Here is a 22,419-nt window from a genome sequence, read left to right as displayed (position 1 = left end):
GATAAGAACTCTTTGATATAGCACTGAGATAGGGTCGCACTTGAGCACCTCGAGGAGGCGGTGGTGCTGGATATGGGGGCCTGCTGGACTGCCCTCTCACGAACTGACCTCTGCCCCTAGACGGAGCACCTCTGAACTCTCTAGAATACCTAAACTACTTATCTCTAGTAACCTGCTCTCGACTACGCTGACGTACACCCTCAATCCTCTGGGCTATCTCCACGACTAGCTCATAAGAAGTACCCATCTCAACCTCTCGAGCCATAGTTTCCTGAATGCCAGTATGTAAACTAGCAACAAACCTCCGCACTTTCTCCGCCTCAGTAGGGAGTATCATAAGTGCATGGCGAGATAATTCAGAGAACCTCGCCTCATAATTGGTCACTGACATCTGACCCTGTTGGAGCTGCTCAAACTGGAACCGCAACTCTTCCCTTTGAGAGGGTGGAATATACCTGTCCAGGAAGATACGGGTGAACCTGTCCCAAGTCATGGGAGGAGAATCTGCTGGTCTGCTAAGAACATAAGACTGCCATCATCTACGGGCTCTGCCCTCTAGCTGAAAAGTAGTAAAGTCTACCTCATAAGACTCAAATATCCCCATGTTGTACAGTCTATCCTTACATCGATCAATGAAATCCTGGGGATCCTCATGTCGCTCACCTCCAAAGACAGGAGGATGTAGTCTAGTCCATTTGTCCAATAGTTTATGAGGATCAGCGGCTACAGCTGGCCTGGGCTCAGGTGTAGCTGCTGCTATTGGCTGGGCTCCACCCACGGGTAGTGCACCCTGGGTCTGATATACAGTAGCTGCCTGTCTATGAGCCTGTGCGGTAGGGGTCTGTGCTCCCCCCGCCCGCCTGAGATATGGCTGGGTCTGCCGAAAATAAATCGGCCTGAGTCATATTGTCCATGAACCGCAACATACGACCAATGACATCCTGAAATCCCGGTGCAGATGTGAAATCCACCGGAGCTGGCTCTACCACAGGCACCTCACCCTGCTCCTCAATAATGGGATTCTCTGCTGGACCCATTGGAGGCATAACTGGAATAGTCCTAGGACGTCCTCGCCCTCTACCACGGGCTGGAGCCCTCCCTCGGCCTCTGCCTCGGCCTCTAGCAACTGGGGGAGTAGCTTTTCCCTGGTCTGAAACCTCATTAGAGGGCATTCTCACCATCTGTGAGAGGATAAGAGAAGGATATTTAGTACTACATTAATTGCACAATGGAATATGAAGAAAGGTAATTTCCTAACACCCTATAGCCTCTCGAAGATAAGTACAGACGTCTCCGTACCGATCCGCAAGACTCTATTAGGTCTGCTCATAACTTGTGAGACCTACGTGAACCTAGTGCTCTGATACCATGTTGTCACGACCCAAATTTACCTATAGGTCGTGATGGCACCCAAACACTACAGCTAGGCAAGCCAACCAATATATTAAACATATATCGATAATATTTAAATCCAAGAAAAATAATAAGACACCAAATTCTACCAATGTGTGTGCTAAGACCTGGTGTCACAAGTGTATGAGTATCTAGTAGATTATACAAAACTCCAAATACTGTCTGAAATGAAAATAGACAGAATTAAAAATACAAGAAGAGGCACTGGTAGCTGCAGGACGGCTCAGAAAGGCAGCTCACCACTACGCCCCTGGATAACGAGGATGTGCGATGATAGATCCTCCACTAGTATCTATCTCAGATCCTACACAAAAAGTGCAGCAAGTGTAGCATGAGTACGTAAACAACGTGTACCCAGTAAGTATCAAGCCTAATCTCAAAGTGGTAGAGACGAGATGGCCGACTTTGACACTCACTAAGGGTCAACAAAAATAAATGGAATACATTATAATTATTCAAATCAGCATAATTCATAGAGTTAACAATAATTTTATTCAATTAGCAGAAATAATAAAAATCCTTCAAATGCAACAATTTCCAATCTATTAATTAAATCCTTCCATTTCAATAAATTTTTCAATTTATCAAATAGCTATGCAAGACGCAATTCAATTTCAATAAATTTATAATTTATCAAATAGCTTTACAAGCTACAATAAACTGTCCAAGTATCGTGTAATTATTATTATCCAGTACAATTTCTGCCGAGGTCGTACGGCCCGATCCAGAGTTTCGTGTACACTGCCGAGGGACGTGCGACACGATCCATAGGTGTATCTATCCTGCCGAGGCGTTCGGCCCGCTCCACAAGAAGGGGGATATTTTCTTATGTACCTCTGGATTGAGAGTATATTTATTATAAGATAAATTCAGGAGGAAGAACAATTTCTCTTAACAATTAATTAATTTAAACAGAAAATCAAGTATATGAGATTTCCATCCTTTAATATTTCTATCTAACAATTCACAGTATATATATATATATATATATTATTTATAGTAGCTACGCACGGACTCTCATCACCTCGTGGCCCCCACAATTAGCAATAATTATTTAATTGTAATCACCTATGAGGTAATTTTCCTCTCACAAGATTAGATAAGAGACTTACCTCGTCTTGCTCCAATTTAATCCACTAGTAGGCCTTTTCCTCGATTATCAAACCTCAATTGGCTCGAATCTAACCAAAAAATAATTCGATACAATCACTAAAATTTATAGGAATCCATTCTATAAGGAAATACTACATTTTCGATAAAAATCCCGAAATTAACTAAAAATTTGTCTGTGGGACCCACATCTCGGAATCCGGCGAAAGTTACGAAATCCGATAACCCATTCAATTACGAGTTCAACCATACCAGTTTCACTCAAATTCAACTCCGAATCGATACCGAAATCTCAAAAATTCATTTCTATGAGATTTCTAAAAATTTCCCAAATTTCAATCTCAAAACACTAATTAAATGGTGAAAACAATGATATATTTATGTATATAGACCAAATCCGAGTTAGAATCACTTATCCAAATGTATTTGTTTGAAAATCTGCCAAAAGTCATCTTTGCTCAAGCTCAAGTTTGTCAAAAATGGCAAATGGGACGAATGCCCTCTTTTATAAATTTGCCTAGACAGCCTTCGAAATTGGGCCTCGATCGTGACTTCGATCGTGGCCCTCGAGCCTGGGCTTCGGTCATGTCCTCGATCATGACCTCGAGCCTGGGACTCGGTCATGGGCTCGATAATGGCATCGAGCATGTGCCTTCGATTGTGACCCTCGATCTTGGATCTCGATCCTGGCCTTCGAGCCTTGCCTTCGATCATAGCCCTCGAGCTGGACCTTCGATCGTGGCTTCGATCACAAGCTCGAACCTGAGCCTCGTCAACCCTGGGATCGATACCTGGGCTCGATACCTGGGGTCGATCACAGCCCAGAATATCCAACAGAAGAGGAAAAATTGCAGCAACTTTTTAAGTCCAACTTTTGATCCGTTAACCATCTGAAACTCACCCGAGACCTTCGGGACCTCAACCAAATATACCAACAAGTCCTAAAATATCATACAAACTTATTTGAAACCTCAAATCACATAAAACAACGCTAAAACTACGAATTATGCTCCAATTCAAGCTTAATAAAACTTAAATTTTTAACTTCTACATTCGATGTCGAAACCTATCAAATCAAGTTCGATTGACCTCAAACTTTGCACACAAGTCATAAATGACATAACGGAGCTATGAAAAGTTTTGAAATTGTATTCCGACTCTGGTATCAAAAAGTCAACTCCCCGGTTAAACTTCCAAACTTAAATTCTTATTTTAACAATTTCAAGCCTAATTTCACTACGGACTTCCAAATAAAATTTCGATCACGCTCCTAAGTCCAAAATCACAATACAGACCTACTGAAACTGTCAAAACACTGACCCGGGTTCGTTTTCTCAAAATGTTGACCAAAGTCAACTCAGTTGAATTTTAAAGCTCTAATTCACATTTTAATCTATTTTTCACATAAAAACTTTTTGAAAAATTTTACGGACTGCGCACGTAAGTCGAAGAATAATAAATAATTCTTTTTGAGTTCTTAGAACACAGAATTAATTATTAAATTTAAAGATGATATTTTGGGTCATCACACCTTATCTAGAAAACTGCATTTGTTTAACAATTGCCTTATTTTCTTTAGGACAATAAAATAAACATCCCTTCGTTTTCTTGGATATTCAATAAACATGCACCTATCCATTCTTAGTTCTAAATTATATATCTGCTTTCCCTCTCAACACATATGCTCGACAATTCTATATATAACATGCCGCAGACTGAGCTTATATTTAGTCCACAGTTCTATAGATGTCACAGGTACTAACTTAAAAGAAACTAAATTCAGAATGTAATTTGTAGTTTTAGGAAATATTCTAATACGAATAAGGCAAATCTGAAAAACACTTCATTAATCTATCCATGTCCAAAAGAGACTTATTTCTTCTTTCTACCACACCACTCTATTATGGAGTTTACGGTGTAGACAATTGAGATATAATCCCTTATTCTGATAAGTAACAAAAGAACTCTTTAGAGAGGTGCTCCCACTACAATCAAATTGCAGTTACTTAATATATTTCTTTGGTGCTTCTCCATTTCAAGTCTTAAAAACCTTGAATTACTTAAATCATTAAGACTTACGGTGCATCAAATAAATATATTAATATTTTGAGTAATCATTTATGAACGTCACAAAAATACTCAAAACTATCTCTTACCAGTATGTTTAATTAACTATACAAATCAGAAGGGATTCATTCTAGCTTATCACTAGCTTTATTTCCTTTTGAAGGAAAACATCCTTTAGTCAAATTTCCTTCCAAACAGGATCCACAAGTTAGTAGTGCCTCTACTTTCAATGAACCTTAAGGTCCATCCTTGATCAACTTGAAATCCTATCCAGATTAATATGACTTAGACAAAAGTGCACAGATAAGTTTTACTCAATTTTGAAGAACATATTCTCTTATGAGGTAGATTAATATTATTCTGTTCAGGAGAGACATTAATATACAATAACAAGGTCATGCATTCATGTACCACAAGAGATAAAATGTTTATCAAGCTCAATAACTCAAGAGTTATTCAAAAATAAAATAAATATCCATCTCTTATTTTGCCCAGAAATCGGAATTAAACTCCTAACAAAAGGTACATATATTGCATCCTTTAAATTAATGTCTTATCACTATAAAAAAATAAAATAATAATAAGTAATACAACAAATTGTATGAAGTCATTGTGGAGTTGAGATAAAACATTAAATAAATCATAATAAGTCAAAACACTTAATAAAAAAATTCAAACTGCATTCAAATTTTTTTTATACATGCATCTTGAATAACAAATTTTGATGGGAAAAGAATCATTCATGCAAAGTATATTATATAATACAAAAAATTATACAATCCAGAAAGAAACAGAACCAGCTCAGATGGAGAGCATACTGTTATTTTCAGACAATTGTATATAATCATTTAATACTAAAAATTCAAACACACTACACATATATGTATTCATGCATCTTGAATAGAAAATTTTGATGGGAAAAGAACTACTCATGGAACATACATATGTAATTCCAGATTATTCACTCAAATAAATTAAAACACACCTAACTCAAATGGAGAGTATACTATTAATTTAAGTCAAGTGAACATCATAATTAATAGCTCTAGTTCCATTGATCCAACATGTATACTCAGATGGAGAGTAAGTACACGATATCAATTACTAGTATTTCACCTAGTGAACTTACAATAAATTTATCTGATATGGAGGAAGACCTAATGTCAATGCGTAAATTTATTACTCACTTGAAATTAATAGTTGAAGACCATAGAAATATATTTCTATCACTACTTAATCATGATTGTATTTTAATTATAAAATTGATTCAACCCTTAAACTCAGATAGAGAGTTACTACAGGTTATCAATAACTAGTAAATATACCCAGTGAGCTCATAATAAATTTATCCGATATGGAGGAAGACCTAAAGTCAACGCGTAAATTTATTATCTTACTATAAATAAAAAATGGAGACCATAGGGGTTAATTCCTATCACCACTTGATCACAACCACAAACTTTTCTATGAGGATTAAGTTCCATAATTAAAACAAAAATGCTCAAAACCCCATTTAAACAGTCTTAAAACGCTAAAATTAACCTTTTTCACTGCATCGCATTGAGTATTGATCACTGGGCTGGTTTTGATAGACCTACCAAATTTCAAATCAATCGGAGACCGTTAAAATCATAATCTCCAAAACTGCAACCAAATTTGGAAAATTACCATTTTAAGCATTTTTTTAAGAATTTAAAATATGACTTACATTCCTATCATATACCAATATATATCAAATCAACATGTGTTATCATGTTCCATATTAGACATATATAAAATGACAGAAAGAATGACTTTTCGTATGTAAATCACATTTTAATCCACCAAGCCTCCAAGAAAACTCATCTAAACGATCCCGAATCGTCAAAATACGATGTGATTCACTGCAAAGCAGTGAGGTCTTCTTAACTGATCATTTTCGATGATCCTACCAAATTTCAGGTCATTTAGAGATCGTGAAATTCAAGATCGCCAAAAAACTAGATCAAATTCGAATAAATTATTTTTGGCGTATTTAGGATTAAATCCATGTGATTTGTATTCTTGTTATATATCATATCAAGTTAAATCATCATGTGTCATCATGTTCCAGATTCAACACAAATATAGCCGATATATAAAGAATAAATTTTCATATTTATAACAAATTTAATTTTATAAACTGCTTGAAAACCCATCTAAACGTCCTCAAAATGCCAAAAAATAGCATGATTCACTTCATAGCGGTGAGCTATTCACACTAGTTCGTTTTCAATGAACCTACCAAGTTTCAGGTCAATCGGAGTTCGTCAAATTTATGACCACCAGCCTGTAACCAAACTCGGAGAATAACCGTTTTAAGCAGTTTCATAAATTAAAATAAATATGATATTGATTTCTATTCTCCTTATAATTATACTATGAGCTCAAGTCATATATTATGTTCTTCCTATTTCTAGGATACATAATATCTTCTTTTGCAATAAATTATCCTTTTATTAAATATCCAAGAACCTAAGATATTATATTTTCTCTCGTTCGACGAAAACCCCAAATATCTCTTCTCGTGAGTGGAGTTGGTCTCACTATTACCCAAAGATAAAACTCTTTTTTTAGTTAAGAACCTCTACCGCTAATGTAGATTTATCAAGGATAATTTTACATGGTACATTAAGCAGATTTTAATGACTCAAATAAATAGGCCATTTTGTGGATCCTACTTATTAATCATAATGCTCAATCCATGAATAAACATAATTTCACATGTACAAATTTATTAATAATTTTTCATGAGTTCAAATAAACAAACCACTTTAATGGTAACTATTTATTACTCACAAAATTCTCAATTTACGAGTGAAGATACATGTATCTCATAAAATTATTTTATGACAGATTATGAACCACAGCTTAAAAGCCATGCCAATAATATAAAACTCATACAAAATACTATCATATTTCACTTAATTACAACCTCCAACTAGAGAACAAAATTTTTCATCGAAAATCCAAGACTAGTAATCACGTAGGGCATGAAAACAAAAACCAAAATTTAAGAATCTTTTTTTTATGCGCAAATATGCCAAACACACCAATCAGTAGTCATCTAGGATATCAAACAGAGGATTTTACTTTCTTACAAAATGATTATATTATCACACAATATCAAGTATACTTTGTAAGACCAAGTCAATAAAATCCTACACCTCTATTATTGAATTCAATACTACTACATGTCTATTTACTAATAGCCAACATGTAAAACTCATTATATCACTAGTGATTAATCATGGAGACCATGGGGAGTCACCCCCACCACCATTGAATTAAAACACCGAAAAATAATATGATTCACTGCATAGCAGTGAGTTTTTCTCATACGTCATTTTCGATTGACCCAGACCCACCAAATTTTAGCTCAATCGGAGTCTGTCAAGTTCGTTGACCTTCGAAAACACCGACAATTCTGTCAAAATCGGGTTTTGCGTTTTTCTAGGGTTTACCCAAAAAACTCCAGATCATCCCAATCAAATATCAATAAAAAAACAAATATCTCATGATTACAAGAATAATCCAAAATTTTTGCACAATTAATTCACAAAACATCAGTGTAGTTTTTCAGAAAACAACATATACATGTAATTCAAAAATGCACATAAACATGATATTCTTGTTTCATAAAAAACCTAGTTATCTAATTAGATGTGAGTGGGTTCTGATACGAATTATGAGTATAAGCAGTGGAAGCAATTCCAGTATCAAAATCACATGTAATTTAGACAACTAGCATATATGGGATTTCACGAGTTACCGCTTGAAGCGAGAACAAAGCTCCTCTATCACGTGAGCCTTCAATTCTACAACAACTCAATGAAATCACCACCACGCGCACAATCACGATCTCTGAACATTCCACGGTCTTCTACTGTGTTACCCAAATAATATCCGAAAATAGTTTCGTGTGGGCGAAATTTTCTAGGAAAAAAAGCTAAAAAATCTGGCCACCTTCTATGTCTTCTTTTTGGTGGAAAACCTTATGTATTTATAGCACAGATTTGAAGGGATAAAACCCTTTTCCAAAACCTGCTTGGTTTTCTTTTCAGCAAAAAAAAGATTCCTTTATTTCCTATTATTTAGGCACAGCAGGGACCACATAATTTAATTAACAAGGCTTCCAATTATGGAATTGGTAATGACCCGACCAGTCGTTTTGCTTTCTAGATCCACGTTCCCCTAAATAAGACTCTTCATATGTGCTTTTACTATTTTATGACTTGCGGGGATGGTTAGTTCGGTATTTGGAAAGGTTCGGGTTGAAATCGGAACACTTGGTTCCTTGATTTAGCCTTAAAAGGCTAAGTTTGACTTTGGTCAATATTTTGAGTAAATGACCTCAGAATCGGAATTTGATGGATCCAATAGGTTTGTATGATGATTTCAGATTTGGGCGTATGTTCGGATTGAGTGTTGGATGACCCAGGAGCGTTTCGGCGCTTAATAGTGAAAGTTGGCACATTGGAGGTTTTAGAGTTCTTTAACTTTGGTTTTAAGTAGGATTTAGTGTTATCGGGGTCCATTTGGGATTCTGAATAAAGGAATAGTTTCGTATCATGATTTAAGACTTGCACGCAAAATTTGGTGTCATTTCGAGTAGTCTAAGTATGATTCGGCTCGTTCGGAGCGATTTGGAAACTTGAAGTTCATAAATTGATTCAATTGAGTTTTGGGGTGAGATTCTTAGTTTTGTTGTTATTTTATGCGTTTTGAGAGTTTGAGCAGGTCCGTGTTATGTTTATGGACTTGTTGGTGCATTTGGACGGGATCCAGAGTGGCTCGGGTATGTTTCGAACCACCCGGAGCTAAGTTGGAAAAAAACCAGATTTTCCAGTTCTAGTTTCCTTTTTCGCGAACTTGGAAGGACCCTCGCGTTCGCGATGAAGGAATTGTGTTGGGGGAATTTTGTGCTTCGCGTTCGCGTGATGGGGTCTGCGTTCGCGTATGATAATACGAGCTGGGTGGGGGTGGCATCATTGTTCTTCGCATTCACGAAGGTGACCTCACGTTCGCGTATGGCAGGGCAGGTAAGCCTCCGCGTTTGTGAGGCCCTGGTCGCGTTCGCGATGGCCAAGTTTTCTGGGCCTGGGCCGTTTGCCTTCACGAACGCGAGGCCGTTTCCGCGTTCGCGAAGAAGGGACAGCTGGGCAGTGTCTTGTTTTAAATCGGGACTTAGGCTATTTTGAGCTCATTTATTACACTATTGGGCGATTTTGGAGCTTTAAAAAGGGGGATTTCAATATTGCTTTTGGAGGTAAGTAATTCCTATCCAATGTAAGTTTAATACATAGATTATGGGTAGATTGTAACATGTAAAATTGTGAAAATTATTGGTTTAGGTGAAAAACCTAGGTTTTGATAAAAATGGAATTTAACCACGACAATGGTTATGGCCTTGAGTGAAAACGATATATTTGAGTTCGTGAGGTTATGGGTAACAACTTTCTTTGAAAATTTCCAGAATCCGGGCACGTGGGCCTGGGTGAATTTTAGGAACCTTCCAATTTGGGTTGGGTAATTAATCTAATATTTAAATTATGAACTTTTGAACATGTATTGATTAATTTATATAACATTTGACTAGTTTCGGGTCGTTTGACAACGAGTTGAGGATTTAAAGCACATTTGTGGATCGGGAGTGAGCTTGGGAACGAGGTAAGTGCCTTGCCTAACCTTGTAAGAGGGAAACGCATCCCCTTAGGTGTATTTTTGTTGTGGGTTATATGTGTGGGGAGCTACGTACGCACTAGGTGACGAGAGTCTGTGCGCAACTATATTCTATGTGATGTCCGGGTAGTCTTAGGCGTACACCATGCTTTGTTTGCACTGTTATGTTGGTTATGCACACTAATTGCTTTGAAATGAGCTGAGATTAAGGATTTTAATATTTAAAGTCTCTAGTTTGGATTTCTCATGTTTGGGAAGAATTGAAGGATTTTATAATAACCCTAATAATTCTATTTTTACTCGCGTCGCAAGTATTTCCGCGAGCGAAGTAAATTTCCTCTCCTCTCATGGGAGCGGGCCGTTCGCCTGGGTAAGTTAATAGATGCATCTATGGTTTGTGTCGTTCAATCCTCGGCAGTGCACATAGTGTATACATATATTTTGGATCGGGCCGTACGACCTCGCCATAAATCGTGCATAATATTACTTGGAGCCTAATCTTCTTGATATGATTTTTATTGGCTTGAGAGGTTACAATTATTTAAATGATGGAAATTGACTTGGGATTTATTGTTTGTGAAAGAAATTTTTGTTTATTGCTTGTTATGAAGATTTATGGTTGTTTACATAACTCATTCTTATTTAGATTTTCGGTATTTTATTGTTAGCTCATAGTAAGTGTCGAAGTTGACCCCTCATCACTACTTCAAGGTTAGACTAGATACTTACTGGGTACATGTTGTGTATGTACTCACACTGCACTTCTGCACTAACCGTGCAGGATCTTAGGCAGGTGCATCTGGACATCATCCCGGTGCGCACTCCTGATAAATCGAGACTTAGCGGTGAGCTGCCTTTCGAGCCGTTCTGCAGCACCCGAAGTTTTTCTTTTGTATTTTACTTTCTGTCTACTTTATTTCAGACAGTAGTTTAGTATTTTTTTGTATTCTACTAGTAGCTCATACCCTTGTGACACCAGGTCTTGGAATTTTGCTAGTAGACACTTAATGATTTTTGAGTATTTATTTCATTACACTTGATCTTACAATTTGTTACGTTTTATTTTATTAAATTTTCTCATCTCTTACTTATGTAATAATTGAAAATCAACTATTTCAAAAATATTAAAAGAGTAGATAAATGGTTAGTTCACTGTTGGCTTGCCTAGCGGCGACATTGGGGGCCATCACGGCCTATAGAAAATTGGGTCGTGACAACATAGTATCAGAGCACTAGGTTCACGTAGGTCTCACAAGTTATGAGCAGGCCTAATAGAGTCTTACAGAATGGTGCGGAGACGTCCATACTTATCTTCGAGAGGCTATAGGGTGTTAGGAAACTACTCTTTCTTTATCTCCTATCTTGCAGTTGATGTTGTGCTAAGTATCTCTTTCTTATTCTCTCATAGATGGTGAGAATGCGCGCGATAGATGTACCCGATCATGGAGGAGCTAGTGCCTCTATCGCTAGAGGCCGAGGCAGAGGGAGGGCTCCAACTCGTGGTAGAGGACGAGGACGTCCTAGAGTTGCTCCAGTTATGCCACCAGTGGATCCAGTAGAGGATCCTATTATTGAGGAGCAGGGCGAGGTGCCTGCAGCAGAGCCAACCCCAGTAGATTTCATGTCCGCACTACGATTCCAGGAGGTCATAGGCCGTGGGCTATGGTTCATGGATTCTATGACACAAGCTGGTTTATTTCCAGCAGACCCAGCCACATCTCAGGCGGGAGGGGGAGCACACACCCCTACCGCTCACGCTCCAAGGCATGCAGTTGTCGTATATCAGACCCCGGGTGCACTACCCGTAGGCGGAGCTCAGCTAGTTGCAACAGCTATAACTGGGCCTATACCAGCTGCGACCGGAGATCCGCATAGGCTATTGGATAGATGGACCGGGCTATAATCTCCTGTCTTTGGAGGTGAGCGACATGAGGACCCCTATGACTTTATTGATCAGTGCAGGGACAGACTGCAAAATATGAGGATATTGCAGTTCCATGGGGTAGATTTTACCACCTTCCAGCTGGAGGGCAGGGCCCGTAGGTGGTTGCAGTCATATCTTCTCAGCAGACCAGCAGGTTCTCCTCCCATGACTTGGGACCAGTTCACACGCCTCTTCTTGGACAGATATATTCCACCCTCTTAGAGGAAAGAGTTACGATTTCAGTTCGAGCAGCTCCAGCAGGGCCAGATTTCGGTGACCAACTATGAGGTGAGATTTTTTGAGTTGTCTCTCCATGCACTTATGATACTTCCGACCGATGTAGAACGAGTGCGGAGATTTTTGGCAGGTTTGCACTCTGCTACCCAGGCCACTATGGCCAGAGAGGTGGAGATGGTGACTTCTTACGAGCTAGTTCTAGAGATAGCTCGGAGGATCAAGGGTGCACGTCAGCGTGGTCGAGAGCAGGCTACGAGGCATAAGCGGTTTCGGTATTTCGGAGAGTTCAATGGTGCCCCGGCTGGGGGCAGGGGTCAGTCTAGTAGGCCCACATATCCAGCACCGCTGCCTCCTCGGGGTGCTCCAGTGCGGCCCTACTTTAGCACCATGCCAGAGAGTTCCTACCGCCCGCCAGCTATTCAGGGTTCCTCGAGTGGGTATTCAGGCCATCAGGGTCAGACTTCAGGTCAGTAGTCTGATCGGGTCCAAGCCTACACTATTATTGAGTAGCGAGGATCGAATCCACATGGAGTTAATTGATTTGGAATTAGGTTTATATCTAAGGCTAGATGCATTTTTTGTTCATAATTACGCTTCCACACATTTTGGTTTTGATTCTACTTCTAATTCTATTCTATTGTATGCAATGATTAAAGTTAAGTACAATATTTTTTATGTTGGTTTTCAAGTGTTTAAAAGGACTAGGGTAGTTACTTCCGCCTAGGTAGACATCTAATGGGTAGCAAGAATCTAGGGCAAGCTTGATTAATTTGGGGTCGTAATATAGCTATCACACCCAAGTACTCACTCTATATCTCTCGATAGTTTGAGTGGTTTTGCCCAATTTGGCTTTCTCAAGTCCAAATAGGTATTCATGCAAGTCCTGTGATATTAGCTCAAGTCGGGTATTTATTATCTCTAGGTTTAACCCTTTAATTGGGGCTATCAATTTCTTGAGTTCACCACAATTCCTTGTTAGCCTAGTTTTCCTAGACTTAATCCCTCTTTCTTAAGAAAAGACCAAGTCATAAAGGCATGAATCAGTGTTTGCAACCACTAATTCTACAAGTCTAGCAAGCACTAGGCCAAGTATCACTAACCCATAAATATTCAAGCCCTAAAATTCAGCACCCATTAAATACCCACACTAGGGTTGGGTCACAACCTTAGCTATGGGTCTAGCTACTCATAGCAACAGCAGAAATAAAAGATGAAAAGAAGATAAAATTCATAATACTAGATTAAAAGATGAAAATCTAATGTTATAAGGTGAATCTAATACAAAATTACCCAAAAGAGAAGTTTCTGCCGTCTCACGCGTGCTCAGCAAAAATACAACAAAACCTAAAAATGACAAAAAGTTATATTTATACTAATCTAAAATTTTCGGACAAAAATACCCATGCGGAGGTTACGCGGTCGCGTCATTCTGACCGCGGCCGCGTAATTCTGATCGCGGTCCGCGTTCTTCACTTCTGGATCTGGGTTTCGCGGACTGCGTAATTTCCATCGCATTCGCGTAGGAGACTTCTGCGGCTGCATAATCTTGATGCTGACCGCACTTCTTATTTTTGCTTAAAATGTAAGCTCTCTGAACTTCAGCAACCGCGGTCCGCGAAATTCCAATCGCGGCCGCGCAGGGACTTTCGCGGCCGCACCTTTTTGACGCGGTCCGCATTCATGTTTTAGCCCAAAAATCCATCTCTCTGAATCTTCATTTCGCGGACCTCGAAATAGTGCTCGCGACCGCGTTGTAGCTTTTGCGGCCGCACAATATTTGTGCGGTCCGCGTTTCACATCTTGTGGCCCAGTCTTGGTTTTTGTTCAAGTTTTGACTCTTTTATGAGTTTATTATGACTCCTTTGGCTCATTTTGAACAATCCCTACAAGAAAGCATATTACATTAGTTTCCAGGAATACCTTCATGCATTTTTGGCTCTAAACACAAGTAAAAGAGAGCAAATAACAAGGTAAAATTCCTACTTATCAACTCCCCCAAACTTAAGCTTTTGCTTGTTCTCGAGCAAATAAGGTAATTTCCACCTCCACAAGAAAAAGAAAAAGGATATTTTAGCTGGCCTAAGGTGACTCCATCAACCATCAATTGGGACTAACAATTACCCTCAACACAAATAAATTATCAACAACATCACGTTATGACCTTTTGAGTACTATAGTTTTAATGTGACACTAGAGCATCAAGAGTTGACACAATTCATCAAAGAAGCTTGCTCTAATACATAGATCATTGTGAATCCCATACTCCTCCTCCTCTACTCTCCATGAGCAAATCTCACTTTTCCAGAATGTACCACTCAAAACAAGGATTGTGAAGAAGTGCGCTCATCACTCTCAAAAGAATGCCACAAGTCCGGCTCTAAGTATCATAAGCTTTCCCCTTATGTAAATCACCACTAATGTAAGCTCACTAAAGTTGAAATCATATAGGGCTTTAACAGGATGTAATGAAGGATTTTGGATCAAGGTATGCCTTTATCGAACTATGATGGTTTCATCTTTCTTTTAGCACTCCATTTTCTCATTTCGGCTCATACTTTCTTGACTCTTTGAGTCATTTTCTTCTTCCTTAGGGGAACTAGAGAGACACACTGTCACTCTTTCTTACTCATGACAATCAGTTTTCTCCTTTTCTCATCATTCCATGCCTTTCATCATTGCGTTCTTTGAATACCTTCAACCTTCACTTTCTTTTTGACGTATTTCTTTTTGTCTTTTCTTCATTTTCTTTGCCTTTTATTTTCGACAATTCTTTTTTTTCCTTATTTTAACCTTTTATCAATTTCAAATTCCTCGTCTCTCCCCCAAACTTATGCTTTTGCCAATTGTTCATCATGAATACTAAGAAAAGATTGGGTGCCAAGAGAGGGTCATTATAGAACGGATAAAGGCTTGTAATGTGGCTATTGAATGAAAAAGTCTTAGGCTCAAAGGCGTTGACTAGGGATATCATATTGGTGGGATACGAAAGCTTTCAAAGTTCAAATTGGACCAAGGAGATCCTACAATCATTTCTCAAGTCGAGCTACACTTAGAATTTTGCCTAGACAAACATTCAGGGCAAGTTCTAGACTTATTGGCACGGGACTTGGACTTGCAATTCAATGCCTCACCTCTCAAGCTACTGGATTGTTGAATAGAATAGAGTCGAGGGCCCACAACAACCCTAGCTAAGATTGGAAATCACAAATGGCTCAAGAAAACCACTCGATGATTGTTTTATTCAACGCAAGAGTCTAAACGTCACAACTAGAGCTAATCTTTGCCAATCAACTTGTCTCTAACCATGAGATCGAAGGTAAATGTGTTAATACCAAGTGAAGCCTGCTTGAGACACTTTTATTCATTACTACTACTATATACACCAAAACAAAAAGAAGACGGACTCGATCCCTTAAGAAGGTTGTCACGCCATCCATCGTTTTGAAGAGCCACCCGGTTCACACAGCATCCACATTTGGAAAGAACCGTGGCATTAAGAAAACCAAAGGCTTATTGTTCACACAAACAAACAAAAAATGTAAAAAAGAAGCTAAAAACTTAAAAAAAGAAGCTACTAGAGGAAATAAGAAGCTAAGCTATTAAGGAAAAATAACAAAATAAGTTATGAAGTAAACTACGGAAAGTAAACTGAATATGTACAAAATTGAGGAAATGAATATATACATAATGGAAATGAATATATACATCGAATGGTAAAATTAAATACATACCAAAAGTGAAAATAACGGTAAATAAAGATAAGGGAAAATAGTATCATAATTATTACATACCAAATGTCATCACAAATCAAATCAAATGGACCCCCTCCCCCACCCCCACCCCCCCAAATAAAAAGTAGCATTGTCCTAAATGCTAATATCAAAATAAGATCAGGGAAAGGTTACAGAGTCAAGAGAACTCCCTATGTGATCTCTGTCTGCATCGGGTCAGGAACATGAGTGAGGTCCTAAGACTGCATGGAATCATCAGCTCCCTCTGTGTCCTCTAACTGGATCTCCACATCCTCTGACTAGGGGACCACGGGGTGCATGAGCATCTGGATCATCTCCTCAACAATATGTGTAGTGGCAGCCGGCTCCTCAGACTAGCCAACTGCTGCATCTGATGCCTCATGCACTGGTGTAGGTGCTGCTGGGGCTGTCTCCACCATGAGCATGTCCAGTGGAATATCACCAGCAGAAGCAATCTTCTGAACCTCTTTGCTCAACTTCTCCATCGAATCCTTAGATGCTTGAGTTTTTCGTATCTTCTTCACCTGCTTCCCCAAATCCTTGATGATCCTCCCATGTGTATCAAGAGTCTCCCCTATCTTCTTCTGGTCGTCTAGAATCTTGTTCTGGTTGTCTAGAATCTTCGTCAAAGACTCCTCTAATGATGGAGGTACCTGAAGCTCTGATAGGGATGAAGACTGTGCTGCTACTGCACTGGATAGGATAGTAAGCTTTGTGGTAGCTGCCTGCATCCAGTTGTTGAGGCTGGATAGTGTTTCTGAAACCCGCAGTGCAGTCTGAGGGTAGGTGGAAGATGAAGGCGCAGATAATGGCACTGTGATGGATGGCCCGGAGGAAGGAGGGGGCATGGCAGCTGCTCCGGCAGAAGTACCGGCTGCTGTGGAGGGCTCGGCAACTGACTCGGTGGCCACTACCCCTGGCTCTTTAGACTGGCCTGTGGGGGTAGTGGCTTTACCCTTGAACTTAGAATTGTCCGCTCCCTGGAGGTGGTACCATGAGAAAGGCTTTTTAGCCTTTACTTCCATATCAAAATTCCTCGGCTCTACCCCTTGGTCGTGGAAATACTCTGTGAGGAAGTTGGGGTAGGGATATGATCTTTCTTCTTTTTGAACTGCATTAGAGATGTTGTAGGACATCAAGTTTCCTACATTAACAGGATAGCCTGCCATGATAGAAGCTGCCAATACTTCCCGGGAGAGTAGAAGGACATCACCCACCCTTTTGCTTCAAAGTTAAGGGTGGCTCTGACAATTTGAACTCCTGCCGTGAGTCATGCAGGTGTTGTCCCCGAAATAGCAAGTAGCTCAGCTAACCATGGGGGAATTGCATCCCCCAAGGCTAGCTTCTCCACGTATTGCACTGCCTTAACCTCCTCAAACCCTACATAACTATTCACTGCGTTTCCATCAAACCGGATTTTCAAGTTCCGGACCTTCGTCACCTTTGTACCCTTTTTGATGTGGGCAACATTGGCACAAAATTCATTGACGAGGTATTCATTGGCATCTTTCAACCGGTAGGTGAACCAATTCCATCCTTTTCTCTCCGTAAATTGCTGTAGGACATTCGGATTGTGCTGTCTTAGGTCTTGTGTTATGAATTGCCGCTCAAGAGTGAGCGACCTTTGGGGCCACCATTCCCGAAATTTGCCATACGCCTTCTCACTTACAAACCTATCAGCCCACACCTCTGGCTTCTTTGATCTAGCCAGGCCTTCCATAATTGTGTCACCCCCTCTCCCGTCATCCGGGATCTCGTTATCATCATCAACATTTATTGGGGCAGCTGTTGAGGCAGGTGTTGTAGCAGGTGAGGGAGATGGTTTGGATGACTGACTACCTCCCTCTAAGCCATCAGAAGAACTAGAGGAGGAGGTAGGCTCATCAACCAAATGGAATCTGCCAGGGAGTTGTTGTGATTGTACCCCCGGTTGTGGTTGTACAGAATCCCCCTCAGACGTCTCCCGGGATGGAAGGTATTCAGTTGTGTCCGAGAAGTCGGCAGGAGTTCTGACAAGGGTAGCCTTTTTGCCTACTACCCTTTGGGCTGCAAAGGGTAAGGTTTACTTTCCTTTACCCCGGCCTTGGGAGGATTCTGCCCTCCCCTTTGAAGTGTCTCCTCTCCCACGAGAACGCACCATTTTCTGCAAAACACAAGTAGTGAAAGGCAGTTAGAATTTAGGTTCAATTATGTGTTAAAGCATTATAGATGAAATGAAAAATACTGCTTCTCAGAACAGGGCATCGCGGACCGCACAAAAATGAGTGTGGCCGCGAACTACCCATTGCGGACCGCGTAAAAGTGAATGTGGCCGCGAAGAGCCCAAGTTTAGACTGCTGGCTCTCTGAACTTGATCAACTACGAACCGCACAAAAATGAGTGCGGCCGCGAAAGACCAATCGCGGACCGCATAAAAATGAACGCGGCTGCGAAGGCAAATGATAGAGTCTCTGAAGTTCAAACGCACGGACAGCGAAAAGTTGGGTGCAGCCGCGAAAGACCAATCGCGGACCGTGAAAAAATGACCTCGACAGCGAATTCTAAACAACTATCAGTGCCTTGAAGCTAGGGTATCGCGGACCACGTAATATTTGGACGCGGCTGCATGCCCTATCGCGGACCGCAGAAACATGACCGCGACCGTGAAATTCAACATAAATCGGCACTGATGACCACCCAAAACTAAGATTTTCACTAATTACCCAAGAATTGTAGCAATTAAACATGTAAAGTTACTAACCCCAACCCTCATTATGCATACAAACACTACCCATATGTTTCTAATCACAAATTAAGCATTAATTTGACATTTTGGCATGATTCTAACCTTATCTAAAAAGAAAAATTAAAACAAAGAGAAAAGAAAAGAAAAAGATAAAATCAAATCATTGAAATGAACATACCAGTTGTAAAATGTGGTAGGAAATCGACAATTGATGAGAATAAGATGAGTTTGAAAATAAGTAATTATGCATAGTGCTTTAGGTGCGTCTGAGAGGTTAGGGTTCGTAAAGTGTAAAAAGTTTAAAGAACTTCTATTTATACTCTGAACCCAGTGACCCCACCGCCTTACCTTATTATGGCCGCAAAATTTTATCGAGGTCCGCGCTCTTTACCTTTTTGTAGGTCTGCCTCAGATACACGGGCGCGGTCTGCGAAAAACTGGTTGCGGCCGCACAATTTGTGCGGACCGCGAAAATTTGAACGCGGAGCGCGAACTCTAAGGAATTTTGAGAGGCCAACTTCAGAGAGTTAGCCTTTCGCCCATTTCAGCTATGCGACCGTACGCAGAATTGTGCAGCCGTGAAGTGCTCATGCAGTCCGCAAAACTTTAAGCGCGGTCCGCGAAAGTTCACCGCCAAAGTTTTCTTACTAATTACCTGCACTGCACAACCAATTCCTACATACACTTTACAACAAGTTAGTCCAAAACAATGTCTAATCTACGAAGAAAATTAAAGAAAGAAAAACACATGGGTTGCCTCCCAAGAAGTGCATGATTTAACGTCGCGGCACGACGCATGTTACCATCATCATTTGAAATGGATCAATGCCACAACGTGGCTATCATCAATCTTGCCAAGGTAGTGCTTAACTCGGTGCCCATTGACTCTAAAGATCTCACCATTCTTTTTTTTCAAATCTAGAGCACCGAAAGGAGTCACATGTACCACTTCGAAAGGACCACTTCACTTCGACTTGAGTTTTCCCGGAAACATCCATAACCTAGAGTTGAATAGAAGAACTATGTCACCTTCCTTGAATTCTTTGTTCCGGATATACTTATCATGTAAGTACTTCTTCTTGTCTTTATACAAGGACGAGCTGGAATAAGCATGGAAACAGAATTCATCGAGTTCATTTAGTTGCTCTACCATATTGGCAGCTACATCCCATTCAAGGTTCAATTTCTTTAGCGCCCACATGGCCATGTGCTCTAATTCAATCGAAAGATGACATGCTTTCCAAAATACCAACCGGTACGGAGACATATCAATTAGAGTCTTGTAAGATGTTCTATAGGCTCATAAAGCATCGTCAAGTTTCCTTAACCAATCAGTCTGGTTTGCATTGACAGTCTTGGATAGAATGCTCTTGATCTCCCTGTTGGAGACTTCAACCTGTCCACTTGCGTGGGGATGATAGAAGGTTGACACCTTATGAGTGACACCATACTTGGAAAGTAAAGTGTCAAAGGCTTTGTTGTAAAAATGAGAACCCCCATCACTAATGATAGCTCTTGGGGTGCCGAACCTTGTGAAGATATTTTTCTTTAAGAAAGCCACCATACTCCATGCCTCATTGTTGAGCAAAGCCACAGTTTCAACCCATTTGGAAACATAATCCATAGTAACAAGAATATAAGTGTTCCTACATGAACTCACAAATGGCCCCATAAAGTCGATTCCCCACACATCGAAAATATCAATCTCAAGGATGTTAGTGAGAGGAATTTCATTCTTCTTGGAAATTCCACCGGCTCTTTAGCACTCATCACAATGCCTAACGAGCTCGCTAGCATCTTTGTACAAGGTAGGCCAATAGATTCCACAGCTTAGGACCTTTGTAGCAGTTTTCGTCCCACCATGGTGACCAACATAGAGCAAGGAATGGCAAGCTTCAAGAATACTCAATTTCTCTTCTTCCGGAACACATCTCCGGATAATACCATCATTGCAAATTTTGAAAAGATATGGCTCGTTCCAATAATAATCCAAGCAATCTCGTTTGAGCTTCTTCCTTTGGTTTGAAGAGAGCTCATTCGGGATAATGTCGGTCACAAGAAAGTTAGCCACATCGACGAACCAAGGTATCCCAGTCACAGACACGGAGAGGAGTTGTTCATCCAGAAATGAATCATTAATCTCGAGGCCATCATGGAGCTGCCCCTCCTCTTCCAAGTGGGACAAGTGGTCCGCCACTTGATTCTTACTCCCTTTTCGGTCTATGATTTCAAGGTCAAACTCTTGTAGAAGAAGAACACATCTCATCAACCTAGCCTTAGAGTCCTTTTTACTCATCAAATAACGAAGTGCCACGTGATCGGTGTGCACAGTCACTTTGATACCCATGAGGTACGGGCAGAACTTTTCCATCGCAAAGACAATGGCTAATAGCTCTTTCTCGGTCGTCATATAGTTGACTTGGGCATCGTTCATGATTTTGCTTGCATAATAGACCAGATGAAATATCTTGTTGATTCTTTGCCCCAATACCGCTCCTACCGCAACGTCGCTAGCATCGCACATGAGCTCAAATGGTAAGCTGCAATTGGGTGCGGTTAGGGGTGGGAATAAAATCTGAAAAACCGAATTCGAACCAGACCGAATTAATTCGGTATTTCGATTTCGGGTTTTTTTGGTATTTCGGCCTAATTCGGTATTATATTTTTGGTATTTCGGTATTACGCTACGGTCCTCGGTATTAGAATCTTGAAATTTTAGTATACTGAAATACTTAATTACCGAATTTTTAAAGACTTTTTTTTAAGTTTGGCCTATAGTTAGCTACTACACTCACTGCCCAGCGCCCCAGCCCAAAATATTTTAATATAATTTCCAACCCAATGCCCACTCCAGCACCCCAGCCCAACTGCCCAAGCCCACTCCCTAGTCAATTATGGTCTAAACTCTAAAGATTAGGGCATTAGCATTAGGCAGTCACGAACTCAGCTCACTCCTCAGTCTTCACTCCTCACTCCTCAGAAAGTCAATTCCGATTTAGGGCGATAGTTTCACAAATTCCGGGCAAATGAAGACCAAATACAGAAAGAGATCGGCTGCTGTTTCAGAAGCTTACTGGTACTTCAAAGAGATCGGCTGCTAATCAAAATTCAAAGGTATGTTTCTAATTTCTTCCATAATTTGTGCTAGAACTACTAAAGATTGACTCTTTTTTTAAAACCTTTTTACCGGTTTTTATTTGTTTTACCTTGAAATTAGATTATTGGGTATTGAGATATGTTCAATAAAATGAAAGTAAACATTTTGGCTAAGGTGCATTTTGAGCTCTTGCTGTTCCTTAAACAGAGCTGATTCATTGTTCGTTGAGTTTTGAATTTTGAGTTGATCCGTTGAAGCTTTGATTTCTATATTGTAATTTCTATTTAATGTCATTTCTCTGTTTGATTGCTTTGTTAGCCAAATGCTAATCTGTTCGCCCCTGCTTTTGTAGTTTTTTCTCTATTTGAATAGCACAGAGAAAATCTTTCATACT

At 40.0% G+C, this 22,419-nt stretch overlaps 1 protein-coding gene across 1 annotated transcript; it reads right to left on the bottom strand.

Moving 5' to 3' along the window:
• Nucleotides 1-20,228: 20,228 nt before the first annotated feature.
• LOC138904385 (uncharacterized) lies at nt 20,229-21,338 on the bottom strand. Its single transcript, XM_070192886.1, has 2 exons — nt 21,010-21,338; nt 20,229-20,574 (listed from the first exon to the last, which is right to left on the bottom strand). Exons 1-2 carry the CDS (start codon nt 21,336-21,338, stop codon nt 20,229-20,231), a joined length of 675 nt encoding a protein of 224 aa, XP_070048987.1.
• Nucleotides 21,339-22,419: the final 1,081 nt, after the last annotated feature.

This window comes from Nicotiana tomentosiformis, chromosome 2 (genome assembly GCF_000390325.3).
Source record: "Nicotiana tomentosiformis chromosome 2, ASM39032v3, whole genome shotgun sequence".
In the NCBI taxonomy this organism is placed as follows: Eukaryota; Viridiplantae; Streptophyta; class Magnoliopsida; order Solanales; family Solanaceae; genus Nicotiana; species Nicotiana tomentosiformis.
Note: the sequence above shows the minus strand (reverse complement) of the source record. Positions and strands in the feature narration are given on the sequence as shown.